The sequence below is a fragment of the Haliotis rufescens genome, unplaced genomic scaffold, assembly GCF_023055435.1.
Source record: "Haliotis rufescens isolate VD_foot unplaced genomic scaffold, xgHalRufe1.0.p SCAF_8, whole genome shotgun sequence".
Lineage (NCBI taxonomy): Eukaryota > Metazoa > Mollusca > Gastropoda > Lepetellida > Haliotidae > Haliotis > Haliotis rufescens.
The window spans coordinates 53,436,305-53,451,955 of NW_025964372.1; the positions used below are offsets into that span (position 1 = coordinate 53,436,305).

Sequence of the window (15,651 nt, forward strand, 5' to 3'; positions counted from 1 at the left end):
AGAATAACGATAAGAGACGGTGATGTATAATTTCACGAGATTTCACGTTGCTCCACGAGATCACATGGTTGACCTACCAGACCGTTGCACGTGCTGAGTGCTGCTGTTGAGTCGTTGTGGGATGTTGAGTGGCCGTGGTAGAAACAATCCCCCCTCGGGCACGGTACAGTTTCCAGATCCCCACCCTCCGTCGTCACCAGGCACCCTGCAACCCGTCACCATGGAAACGTAGCATCAGTGGTAAGCATCCCTAACTTAAACATACAGCGAACTTCAGTTCGTTATTACGATCTCCCTGGAATCGAAGGTCTTATACAATCTGAGAATGCCCATTATATAACTGCATGGCCCAAGGAAAAGCCTTTATATTGGTCACTTTGAGTTAGAGAGTTATGTCCCTTGTATTACCTGGCGCCACCAGGTGTTGATTGTGTTCAAGGTGAAGGTCATACTCCTCCCCCAAGGCCTTCAGGCGGTACTTGAGTGGGGGTGGGGGGATCCGACCCTTCAGGCGGTACTTGAGTGGGGGTGGGGGGATCGCATTTTTCCTTGCATGACGACTTCCGGTCACGGGTGCGGGGTGGACGATCTCGTACTCCGGGACTGCAACAACAACGTGACTCGTGTGAGGAGTTTGTTCAGCCCTGCTGTCGGCGGCTTTGTAGTGTCGCAACATAGTGTCGCCACATAGTCACAGAACGTATCTGAGAATAACACCGCACATAATGGGTATTATTTGACGTGTTTTATGTCAGATGTCGAAATAAAATTATCCCTGGACTACACAAGTGCCCACCATTCTTCCTGGATTAAACAAGTACCCACCATTGTTCCTGGACTACACAAACACCCACCATTGTTCCTGGACTACACAAGTGCCCACCATTGTCCCTGGACTACACAAACACCCACCATTGTTCCTGGATTAAACAAGTACCCACCATAGTTCCTGGACTACACAAACACCCACCATTGTTCCTGGATTAAACAAGTACCCACCATTGTTCCTGGACTAAACAAGTACCCACCATTGTCCCTGGACTACACAAGTGCCCACCATTGTTCCTGGATTAAACAAGTACCCACCATTCTTCCTGGACTACACAAACACCCACCATTGTTCCTGGACTACACAAGTACCCACCATTGTCCCTGGACTACACAAGCACCCACCATAGTTCCTGGACTACACAAGTGCCCACCATTGTCCCTGGACTACACAAGTACCCACCATTCTTCCTGGACTACACAAGTACCCACCTTGACTACACAAGTACCCACCATTGTTCCTGGATTAAACAAGTACCCACCATTCTTCCTGGACTACACAAACACCCACCATTGTTCCTGGACTACACAAGTACCCACCATTGTCCCTGGACTACACAAGTACCCACCATAGTTCCTGGACTACACAAGTGCCCACCATTGTCCCTGGACTACACAAGTACCCACCATTGTCCCTTGACTACACAAGCACCCACCATAGTTCCTGGACTACACAAGTGCCCACCATTGTCCCTGGACTACACAAGTACCCACCATTGTCCCTTGACTACACAAGTACCCACCATTGTCCCTTGACTACACAAGTACCCACCATTGTCCCTTGACTACACAAGTACCCACCATTGTCCCTTGACTACACAAGTACCCACCATTGTCCCTTGACTACACAAGTACCCACCATTGTCCCTTGACTACACAAGCACCCACCATTGTCCCTGGACTACACAAGTACCCACCATTGTCCCTTGACTACACAAGTACCCACCATTGTCCCTTGACTACACAAGTACCCACCATTGTCCCTTGACTACACAAGTACCCACCATTGTCCCTTGACTACACAAGCACCCACCATAGTTCCTGGACTACACAAGTACCCACCATAGTTCCTGGACTACACAAGTACCCACCATTGTCCCTTGACTACACAAGCACCCACCATAGTTCCTGGACTACACAAGTGCCCACCATTGTCCCTGGACTACACAAGTACCCACCATTGTCCCTTGACTACACAAGCACCCACCATAGTTCCTGGACTACACAAGTACCCACCATAGTTCCTGGACTACACAAGTACCCACCATTGTCCCTTGACTACACAAGTACCCACCATTGTTCCTGGACTACACAAGTACCCACCATAGTTCCTGGACTACACAAGTACCCACCATTCTTCCTGGATTACACAAGTACCCACCATTGTTCCTGGACTACACAAGTACCCACCATAGTTCCTGGACTACACAAGTACCCACCATTGTTCCTGGACTACACAAGTACCCACCATAGTTCCTGGACTACACAAGTACCCACCATAGTTCCTGGACTACACAAGTACCCACCATTGTCCCTGGACTACACAAGCACCCACCATTGTTCCTGGACTTCACAAGTACCCACCATTCTTCCTTGACTACACAAGTACCCTCCATTGTTCCTCGACTACACAAGTACCCACCATTGTCCCTTGACTACACAAGCACCCACCATTGTCCCTTCACTACACAAGTACCCACCATTCTTCCTGGACTACACAAGTACCCACCATTGTTCCTTGACTACACAAGTACCCACCATTGTCCCTTAACTACACAAGTACCCACCATTCTTCCTGGACTACACAAGTACCCACCATTGTCCCTTGACTACACAAGCACCTACCATTCTTCCTGGACTACACAAGTACCCACCATTCTTCCTGGACTACACAAGCACCCACCATTCTTCCTGGACTACACAAGCACCCACCATTCTTCCTGGACTACACAAGTACCCACCATTGTCCCTTGACTACACAAGTACCCACCATTGCCCCTTGACTACACAAGCACCTACCATTCTTCCTGGACTACACAAGTACCCACCATTGCCCCTTGACTACACAAGCACCCACCATTGCCCCTTGACTACACAAGCACCCACCATTCTTCCTGGACTACACAAGTACCCACCATTGCCCCTTGACTACACAAGCACCCACCATTGCCCCTTGACTACACAAGTACCCACCATTCTTCCTGGACTACACAAACACCCACCATTCTTCCTGGACTACACAAGTACCCACCATTCTTCCTGGACTACACAAGTACCCACCATTGCCCCTTGACTACACAAGTACCTACCATTCTTCCTGGATTACACAAGTACCCACCATTGTTCCTGGACTACACAAGTACCCACCATTGTTCCTTGACTACACAAGTACCCACCATTGTTCTTGGACTACACAAGTACCCACCATTGTTCCTGGACTACACAAGCACCCACCATTCTTCCTGGACTACACAAGTACCCACCATTGCCCCTTGACTACACAAGTACCCACCATTGCCCCTTGACTACACAAGCACCTACCATTCTTCCTGGACTACACAAGTACCCACCATTGCCCCTTGACTACACAAGCACCCACCATTCTTCCTGGACTACACAAACACCCACCATTCTTCCTGGACTACACAAACACCCACCATTCTTCCTGGACTACACAAGTACCCACCATTGTTCCTGGACTACACAAGCACCCACCATTGTTCCTGGACTACACAAGCACCCACCATTGTTCCTGGACTACACAAGTACCCACCATTGTTCCTGGACTACACAAGTACCCTCCATTGTCCCTGGACTACACAAGTACCCACCATTGCCCCTTGACTACACAAGCACCCACCATTGTTCCTGGACTACACAAGCACCCACCATTGTTCCTGGACTACACAAGTACCCACCATTGTCCCTTGACTACACAAGTACCCACCATTGTTCCTGGACTACACAAGCACCCACCATTCTTCCTGGATTACACAAACACCCACCACTGTCCCTTGACTACACAAGTACCCACCATTGTCACTTGACTACTCAAGTACCCACCATTGTCCCTTGACTACACAAGTACCCACCATTGTCCCTTGACTACACAAGTACCCACCATTGTCCCTTGACTACTCAAGTACCCACCATTGTCCCTTGACTACACAAGTACCCACCATTGTCACTTGACTACTCAAGTACCCACCATTGCCCCTGGACTACACAAGTACCCACCATTGTCCCTTGACTACACAAGTACCCACCATTGTCCCTGGACTACAAAAGTACCCACCATTGTCCCTGGACTACACAAGTACCCACCATTGTCCCTTGACTACACAAGTACCCACCATTCTTCCTGGACTACACAAGTACCCACCATTGTTCCTTGACTACACAAGTACCAACCATTGTCCCTTGACTACACAAGTACCCACCATTCTTCCTGGACTACACAAGTACCCGCCATTGTCCCTTGACTACTCAAGTACCCACCATTGTCCCTTGACTACACAAGTACCAACCATTGTCCCTTGACTACACAAGAACCCACCATTGTCCCTTGACTACTCAAGTACCCGCCATTGTCCCTTGACTACTCAAGTACCCACAATTGTCCCTTGACTACACAAATACCAACCATTGTCCCTTGACTACACAAGTACCCACCATTGCCCCTTGACTACACAAGTACCCACCATTGTCCCTTGACTACACAAGCACCCACCATTGCCCCTTGACTACACAAGCACCCACCATTGCCCCTTGACTACACAAACACCCACCATTCTTCCTGGACTACACAAGTACCCGCCATTGTTCCTGGACTACACAAGTACCCGCCATTGTCCCTTGACTACACAAGTACCCGCCATTGTCCCTTGACTACACAAGCACCCACCATTGTCCCTGGACTACACAAGTACCCACCATTCTTCCTTGACTACACAAGTACCCACCATTGTTCCTGGACTACACAAGTACCCGCCATTCTTCCTGGATTACACAAACACCCACCATTGTCCCTTGACTACACAAGTACCCACCATTGTTCCTGGACTACACAAGTACCCACCATTGTTCCTGGACTACACAAGTACCCACCATTCTTCCTGGATTACACAAACACCCACCATTGTCCCTGGACTACACAAACACCCACCATTCTTCCTGGACTACACAAGTACCAACCATTGTTCCTGGACTACTTAAGTACCCACCATTGTCCCTTGACTACTCAAGTACCCGCCATTGTCAATTGACTACTCAAGTACCCACCATTGTCCCTTGACTACACAAGTACCCACCATTGTCCCTTGACTACACAAGTACCCTCCATTGTTCCTCGACTACACAAGTACCCACCATTGTTCCCGGACTACACAAGTACCCACCATTGTCCCTGGACTACACAAGTACCCACCATTGTCCCTTGACTACACAAGTACCCACCATTGTCCCTTGACTACTCAAGTACCCACCATTGTCCCTTGACTACACAAGTACCAACCATTGTCCCTTGACTACACAAGTACCCTCCATTGTTCCTGGACTACACAAGTACCCACCATTGTCCCTGGACTACACAAGTACCCACCATTGTCCCTTGACTACACAAGTACCCACAACTGTCTCTGGACTACACAAGTACCCACCATTGTCCCTTGACTACACAAGTACCCGCCATTGTCCATTGACTACTCAAGTACCCACCACTGTCCCTTGACTACACAAGTACCCGCCATTGTCCCTTGACTACTCAAGTACCCACCATTGTCCCTTGACTACACAAGTACCAACCATTGTCCCTTGACTACACAAGTACCCACCATTGTCCCTTGACTACACAAGTACCCACCATTGTCCCTTGACTACACAAGTACCCACCTTGACTACGCAAGTACCCACCTTGACTACACAAGTACCCACCACTGTCCCTTGACTACACAAGTACCCACCATTGTCCCTTGACTACTCAAGTACCCACCACTGTCCCTTGACTACACAAGTACCCACCATTGTCCCTTGACTACTCAAGTACCCACCACTGTCCCTTGACTACACAAGTACCCACCATTGTCCCTTGACTACACAAGTACCCGCCATTGTCCATTGACTACTCAAGTACCCACCATTGTCCCTTAACTACACAAGTACCCGCCATTGTCCCTTGACTACTCAAGTACCCACCATTGTCCCTTGACTACACAAGTACCAACCATTGTCCCTTGACTACACAAGTACCCACCATTGTCCCTGGACTACACAAGTACCCACCATTGTCCCTTGACTACACAAGTACCCACCTTGACTACGCAAGTACCCACCTTGACTACACAAGTACCCACCATTGTCCCTTGACTACACAAGTACCCACCATTGTCCCTTGACTACACAAGTACCCAACACTGTCCCTTGACTACACAAGTACCCACCATTGTTCCTTGACTACTCAAGTACCCACCATTGTTCCTTGACTACTCAAGTACCCACCATTGTCCCTTGACTACACAAGTACCCGCCATTGTCCCTTGACTACACAAGTACCCACCGTGACTACACAAGTACCCACCGTGACTACACAAGTACCCACCATTGTCCCTTGACTACACAAGTACCCACCATTGTCCCTTGACTACACAAGTACCCACCACTGTCCCTTGACTACACAAGTACCCACCATTGTTCCTTGACTACTCAAGTACCCAACATTGTTCCTTGACTACACAAGTACCAACCATTGTCCCTTGACTACACAAGAACCCACCATTGTCCCTTGACTACTCAAGTACCCGCCATTGTCCCTTGACTACTCAAGTACCCACAATTGTCCCTTGACTACACAAGTACCAACCATTGTCCCTTGACTACACAAGTACCCACCATTGCACCTTGACTACACAAGTACCCACCATTGTCCCTTGACTACACAAGCACCCACCATTGCCCCTTGACTACACAAGCACCCACCACTGCCCCTTGACTACACAAACACCCACCATTCTTCCTGGACTACACAAGTACCCGCCATTGTTCCTGGACTACACAAGTACCCGCCATTGTCCCTTGACTACACAAGCACCCACCATTGTCCCTGGACTACACAAGTACCCACCATTCTTCCTGGACTACACAAGTACCCACCATTCTTCCTGGATTACACAAACACCCACCATTGTCCCTTGACTACACAAGTACCCACCATTGTTCCTGGACTACACAAGTACCCACCATTGTTCCTGGACTACACAAGTACCCACCATTCTTCCTGGATTACACAAACACCCACCATTGTCCCTGGACTACACAAACACCCACCATTCTTCCTGGACTACACAAGTACCCACCATTGTTCCTGGACTACACAAGTACCCACCATTGCCCCTGGACTACACAAGTACCCACCATTGTTCCTGGACTACACAAGTACCCACCATTGTTCCTGGACTACACAAGTACCCACCATTGTTCCTGGACTACACAAGTACCCACCATTCTTCCTGGACTACACAAGTACCCACCATTGTTCCTGGACTACTTAAGTACCCACCATTGTCCCTTGACTACTCAAGTACCCGCCATTGTCCCTTGACTACTCAAGTACCCACCATTGTCCCTTGACTACACAAGTACCAACCATTGTCCCTTGACTACACAAGTACCCTCCATTGTTCCTCGACTACACAAGTACCCACCATTGTTCCTGGACTACACAAGTACCCACCATTGTCCCTGGACTACACAAGTACCCACCATTGTCCCTTGACTACACAAGTACCCACCATTGTCCCTTGACTACTCAAGTACCCACCATTGTCCCTTGACTACACAAGTACCCACCATTGTCCCTTGACTACACAAGTACCCTCCATTGTTCCTGGACTACACAAGTACCCACCATTGTCCCTGGACTACACAAGTACCCACCATTGTCCCTGGACTACACAAGTACCCACCACTGTCTCTGGACTACACAAGTACCCACCATTGTCCCTTGACTACACAAGTACCCGCCATTGTCCATTGACTACTCAAGTACCCACCACTGTCCCTTGACTACACAAGTACCCGCCATTGTCCCTTGACTACTCAAGTACCCACCATTGTCCCTTGACTACACAAGTACCAACCATTGTCCCTTGACTACACAAGTACCCACCATTGTCCCTTGACTACACAAGTACCCACCTTGACTACGCAAGTACCCACCTTGACTACACAAGTACCCACCACTGTCCCTTGACTACACAAGTACCCACCATTGTCCCTTGACTACTCAAGTACCCACCACTGTCCCTTGACTACACAAGTACCCACCATTGTCCCTTGACTACTCAAGTACCCACCACTGTCCCTTGACTACACAAGTACCCACCATTGTCCCTTGACTACACAAGTACCCGCCACTGTCCATTGACTACTCAAGTACCCACCATTGTCCCTTGACTACACAAGTACCCGCCATTGTCCCTTGACTACTCAAGTACCCACCATTGTCCCTTGACTACACAAGTACCAACCATTGTCCCTTGACTACACAAGTACCCACCATTGTCCCTGGACTACACAAGTACCCACCATTGTCCCTTGACTACACAAGTACCCACCTTGACTACGCAAGTACCCACCTTGACTACACAAGTACCCACCATTGTCCCTTGACTACACAAGTACCCACCATTGTCCCTTGACTACACAAGTACCCAACACTGTCCCTTGACTACACAAGTACCCACCATTGTTCCTTGACTACTCAAGTACCCACCATTGTTCCTTGACTACTCAAGTACCCACCATTGTCCCTTGACTACACAAGTACCCGCCATTGTCCCTTGACTACACAAGTACCCACCGTGACTACACAAGTACCCACCGTGACTACACAAGTACCCATCATTGTCCCTTGACTACACAAGTACCCACCATTGTCCCTTGACTACACAAGTACCCACCACTGTCCCTTGACTACACAAGTACCCACCATTGTTCCTTGACTACTCAAGTACCCACCATTGTTCCTTGACTACTCAAGTACCCGACATTGTCCCTTGACTACACAAGTACCCGCCATTGTCCCTTGACTACTCAAGTACCCACCATTGTCCCTTGACTACACAAGTACCCACCATTGTCCCTTGACTACTCAAGTACCCACCATTGTCCCTTGACTACACAAGTACCAACCATTGTCCCTTGACTACACAAGTACCCACCATTGTCCCTTGACTACACAAGTACCCACCATTGTCCCTTGACTACACAAGTACCCACCTTGACTACACAAGTACCCACCTTAACTACACAAGTACCCACCATTGTCCCTTGACTACACAAGTACCCACCATTGTCCCTTGACTACACAAGTACCCACCACTGTCCCTTGACTACACAAGTACCCACCATTGTCCCTTGACTACTCAAGTACCCACCACTGTCCCTTGACTACACAAGTACCCACCATTGTCCCTTGACTACTCAAGTACCCACCACTGTCCCTTGACTACACAAGTACCCACCATTGTCCCTTGACTACACAAGTACCCGCCATTGTCCATTGACTACTCAAGTACCCACCATTGTCCCTTGACTACACAAGTACCCACCATTGTCCCTTGACTACTCAAGTACCCACCATTGTCCCTTGACTACACAAGTACCAACCATTGTCCCTTGACTACACAAGTACCCACCATTGTCCCTGGACTACACAAGTACCCACCATTGTCCCTTGACTACACAAGTACCCACCTTGACTACGCAAGTACCCACCTTGACTACACAAGTACCTACCATTGTCCCTTGACTACACAAGTACCCACCATTGTCCCTTGACTACACAAGTACCCAACACTGTCCCTTGACTACACAAGTACCCACCATTGTTCCTTGACTACTCAAGTACCCACCATTGTTCCTTGACTACTCAAGTACCCACCATTGTCCCTTGACTACACAAGTACCCGCCATTGTCCCTTGACTACACAAGTACCCACCTTGACTACACAAGTACCCACCATTGTCCCTTGACTACACAAGTACCCACCATTGTCCCTTGACTACGCAAGTACCCACCACTGTCCCTTGACTACACAAGTACCCACCATTGTTCCTTGACTACTCAAGTACCCACCATTGTTCCTTGACTACTCAAGTACCCGACATTGTCCTTTGACTACACAAGTACCCGCCATTGTCCCTTGACTACTCAAGTACTCACCATTGTCCCTTGACTACACAAGTACCCGCCATTGTCCCTGGACTACTCAAGTACCCACCATTGTCCCTTGACTACACAAGTACCATCCATTGTCCCTTGACTACACAAGTACCCACCATTGTCCCTTGACTACACAAGTACCCACCATTGTCCCTTGACTACACAAGTACCCACCTTGACTACACAAGTACCCACCTTAACTACACAAGTACCCACCATTGTCCCTTGACTACACAAGTACCCACCATTGTCCCTTGACTACACAAGTACCCACCACTGTCCCTTGACTACACAAGTACCCACCATTGTCCCTTGACTACTCAAGTACCCACCACTGTCCCTTGACTACACAAGTACCCACCATTGTCCCTTGACTACTCAAGTACCCACCACTGTCCCTTGACTACACAAGTAACCACTGTCCCTTGACTACACAAGTACCCGCCATTGTCCATTGACTACTCAAGTACCCACCATTGTCCCTTGACTACACAAGTACCAACCATTGTCCCTTGACTACACAAGTACCCAACATTGTCCATTGACTACTCAAGTACCCACCATTGTTCCTTGACTACTCAAGTACCCACCATTGTCCCTTGACTACACAAGTACCCGCCATTGTCCCTTGACTACACAAGTACCCACCGTGACTACACAAGTACCCACCGTGACTACACAAGTACCCACCATTGTCCCTTAACTACACAAGTACCCACCATTGTCCCTTGACTACACAAGTACCCACCACTGTCCCTTGACTACACAAGTACCCACCATTGTCCCTTGACTACTCAAGTACCCACCATTGTTCCTTGACTACTCAAGTACCCGACATTGTCCCTTGACTACACAAGTACCCGCCATTGTCCCTTGACTACTCAAGTACCCACCATTGTCCCTTGACTACACAAGTACCCGCCATTGCCCCTGGACTACTCAAGTACCCACCATTGTCCCTTGACTACACGAGTACCAACCATTGTCCCTTGACTACACAAGTACCCACCATTGTCCCTTGACTACACAAGTACCCACCATTGTCCCTTGACTACACAAGTACCCACCTTGACTACACAAGTACCCACCTTAACTACACAAGTACCCACCATTGTCCCTTGACTACACAAGTACCCACCATTGTCCCTTGACTACACAAGTACCCACCATTGTCCCTTGACTACACAAGTACCCACCTTGACTACACAAGTACCCACCTTAACTACACAAGTACCCACCATTGTCCCTTGACTACACAAGTACCCACCATTGTTCCTGGACTAAACAAGTACCCACCATTGTTCCTGGACTACACAAGTACCCACCATTGTTCCTGGACTACACAAGTACCCGCCATTGTTCCTTGACTACACAAGTACCCACCATTGTTCTTGGCGTCTGTTCCAAAGTAATGTTTAAGATCTTCTGTTGTCAAAGATTCATGGAACTGGAAAAGAAGAGTTACTTGATATATACAGTATATATAACCTAACCCTAATCCTAACCTTTGATATATACAGTAGGAAAAATAGATAATTTAAAAAAAAAACCCATCAAGATGCATGGCAGAAAAGTTGTTAGGCGTGTTGGAGTGGAAACATTTTATCAGTGAGTTTTTATATCGCCGCATTCAGTTGTCATAACCTGTTACCCGTTTGTTTGATACGGCTGTTTGAACTTCCATGACATGACAGATAACTAACATTGGGTGCTCCTTAACGTCTTTTAAGTAGTATAACGTTTATGTCTGGTACTTGAGAGAAACACGTGTCGGCGGCCAAGCGATATGATTAGCTAAACAAAATCAAATGCAAAGAACATACACTATGAATTAGATTCAGTTTCTGTACCATAGTTTCGTTTACATTTTGTTCAATTTTGATTTGTCTGAGTAAATGCGTGCAATATGTTTCTCCTAATTTCACATGTCTGTAGATGCGTGCAATGTGTTTCTCCTAATTTCACATGTCTGTAGATGCGTGCAATGTGTTTCTCCTAATTTCACATGTCTGTAGATGCGTGCAATATGTTTCTCCTAATTTCACATGTCTGTAGATGCGTGCAATTTGTTTCTCCTAATTTCACATGTCTGTAGATGCGTGCAATTTGTTTCTTCTATTTTCACATTTCAGTAGATGCGTGCAATGTGTTTCTCCTAATTTCACATGTCTGTAGATGCGTGCAATTTGTTTCTTCTATTTTCACATGTCAGTAGATGCGTGCAATGTGTTTCTCCTAATTTCACATGTCTGTAGATGCGTGCAATGTGTTTCTCCTAATTTTGCATGTCTGTAGATGCGTGCAATTTGTTTCTCTTAATTTCGTATGTCTGTAGATGCGTGCAATGTGTTTCTTCTATTTTCACATGTCTGTAGATGCGTGCAATGTGTTTCTCCTAATTTCACATGTCTGTAGATGCGTGCAATGTGTTTCTCCTAATTTCACATGTCTGTAGATGCGTGCAATGTGTTTCTCCTAATTTCACATGTCTGTAGATGCGTGCCATATGTTTCTCCTAATTTAACATGTCTGTAGATGCGTGCAATTTGTTTCTCCTAATTTCACATGTCTGTAGATGCGTGCAATTTATTTCTTCTATTTTCACTGACAATACACTTGATATAGAAACCATCACTGACAATACACCTGATATAGAAACCATCACTGACAATACACTTGATGTAGAAACCATCACTGACAATACACTTGATATAGAAGCCATCACTGACAATACACTTGATATAGAAGCCATCACTGACAATACACTTGATATAGAAACCATCACTTACAATACACTTGATATAGAAACCATCACTGACAATACACTTGATGTAGAAACCATCACTGACAATACACTTGATATAGAAACCATCGCTGACAATACACTTGATTTAGAAACCATCACTGACAATACACTTGATGTAGAAACCATCACTGACAATACACTTGATGTAGAAACCATCACTGACAATACACTTGATGTAGAAACCATCACTGACAATACACTTGATGTAGAAACCATCACTGACAATACACTTGATTTAGAAACCATCACTGACAAAACACTTTATGTAGAAACCATCACTGACAATACACTTGATATAGAAGCCATCACTGACAATACACTTGATTTAGAAACCATCACTGACAAAAACACTTTATGTAGAAACCATCACTGACAATACACTTGATGTAGAAACCATCACTGACAATACACTTGATTTAGAAACCATCACTGACAAAACACTTTATGTAGAAACCATCACTGACAATACACTTGATATAGAAGCCATCACTGACAATACACTTGATTTAGAAACCATCACTGACAAAAACACTTTATGTAGAAACCATCACTGACAATACACTTGATGTAGAAACCATCACTGACAATACACTTGATGTAGAAACCATCACTGACAATACACTTGATGTAGAAACCATCACTGACAATACACTTGATGTAGAAACCATTACTGACAATACACTTGATTTAGAAACCATCACTGACAATACACTTTATGTAGAAACCACCACTGACAATACACTGGACATATAAACCATCACTGACAATACACTGGACATATAAACCATCACTGACAATACACTGGACATATAAACCATCACTGACAATACACTGGACATATAAACCATCACTGACAATACACTGGACATATAAGCCATCACTGACACTACACTGGACATATAAACCATCACTGACAATACACTGGACATATAAACCATCACTGACAATACACTGGACATATAAACCATCACTGACAATACACTGGACATATAAACCATCGTCGAAAGTGTACTTGATAACGAGCCGCTATCTCCCACGGTTATACTCAGCTGTGATAAAAACGCCGCTAGTTTACAGGACAGGCGCTTGGTTGGTCACCTATTGTATGCTGTTGTTTATGTACCTCGCCGCAGACTAATAAGCACTGTCCGACGTCCCTCTCCTGACGCCGACTTGTCTAATGTCGGACATCTCTCCGTCAGATAGGCGGATGATGGACCATATTAACTAATTTATTGGCTGAATTGACGGCACGGGTCACGTGACCACCCAATTAACATTCTGTACTCGATTATCCATTGTATGATGTGTCCAGTTTTGTTATCACAAATACCTGGGAAGCACTCGCTGACAAAGCTTCGTCTTGACACAACGCCAACACGACCCTCCACTCCAACAGGGGGAGATTATTGAGATGGGAGTGACGTCACCCCAAGATGACTCTGTGGCAACACACGTGCTCAGTGTATGGCTACCACACTGGATAATCGAATAATTGAAAGTCAGTTGAGTGACGTGAGTGAGTGAGTGAGTGAAATACCTTTCTGGCAGTTCCTTGCGCTAACTGGCTGAACCTGGCGCAGGCGAACACCTGGACTATCCGATACCCATTGTATACTGGAGACAGGTTCAACCAAGCGTGTGTGCGTGTGTGCGTGTGTGCGTGTGTGCGTGTTTGTGTTTCTGATTCGTGGTTTCGATCAGCTACATAAGCCTATTCAGTTACATCTGGGACAGTGAAACCTGCAGCATAAACCATCGAATTAGGGTTCGAACCCATGATCGAATATTTCCGACACGTCTAAGGGAGGTAACTTTGCACGGCGATTTGCGTCGCCTTACATGACTGTGCCACCCGTGTATCAAAGGCCGTGCGAGTTCTAGTCACTTTTGTGTCGCAAATATAAACATTTACATTGTCTCATGCCATCTGGTACTTGTACATGTCTGTGAGGGAATGATGTGTTGTGTTGCGTTGTGTTGTTCATTAGTGGATACAGAGTGTAGCTCACAATCCTCTATTCAATAACGACCACCAAATTATTTAAATTTACCCGCTTATGTGTCCCTGATGTTACAAACTTGGGGAAATTATTGATTTACGGGTACGGATGGTAAAGCTCACTGACTTGGTTGATGCACTTTATCATTTTACCCCATTTACGTAGATCGATGCTGATGATGTCAATCACTGGATTGTCTGGACCAGACGCGATAATTTACAGACCGCCGTCATATGGCTGGAATTGTGCTGAGTGCGGCGTCAAACAACAACCAGCCAACCAAACAAACTTGTCTTGTCAGGTATACAGTACTAGGGACGAGTACGGCCGATCTGTCACTGCTGGGTGTTTAGGGCGCGGCGCTCGTGGACCGAGTACCTTCACTCCATGTAGATAGTGTACAACAACGTTGTTTGTTTGGGCCCTTCAAGCAATAGAGGTCAAGATATAACTACTCGTGTTTATTTGTATTAGAAACTTAATCATGTAATATGTGTCAGTGTATTTCGTTATTAAACGCGCACCTTTAAAATAGAATTTGTACAGAATGAGCATGGAAAAAACATACTCTCCAAAATAAGTAGGGGAACAACTGATGGTTACAGAAATATAAAGAGGAATCGTTGGTGATAATGGTTGATTACGGAACAGAAAGGACCAGGTGTAACGTGACAATCAGCAGAACATGATGGCGGTGTATTGTAAGGCAGAACATGTTGGCGGTGTATTGTAAGGCAGAACATGATGGCGGTGTATTGTAAGGCAGAACATGATGGCGGTGTATTGTAAGGCAG

The 15,651-nt window shown here is 46.5% G+C and overlaps 1 protein-coding gene across 3 annotated transcripts in view; it reads right to left on the reverse strand.

Moving 5' to 3' along the window:
* The window catches only part of LOC124145587 (A disintegrin and metalloproteinase with thrombospondin motifs 18-like), a 46,577-nt gene that overhangs the window by 26,447 nt on the left and 4,479 nt on the right, over window positions 1-15,651 (reverse strand). For all 3 annotated transcript variants that reach the window (XM_048389120.1, XM_048389119.1, XM_048389121.1), the window contains exons 2-4: window positions 11,432-11,495; window positions 409-603; window positions 78-205 (exon numbers count right to left, since the gene is read on the reverse strand). In XM_048389120.1, the coding sequence (XP_048245077.1) occupies window positions 78-205; window positions 409-603; window positions 11,432-11,495 (387 nt within the window). The remainder of the gene's footprint in view (window positions 1-77; window positions 206-408; window positions 604-11,431; window positions 11,496-15,651) is intronic.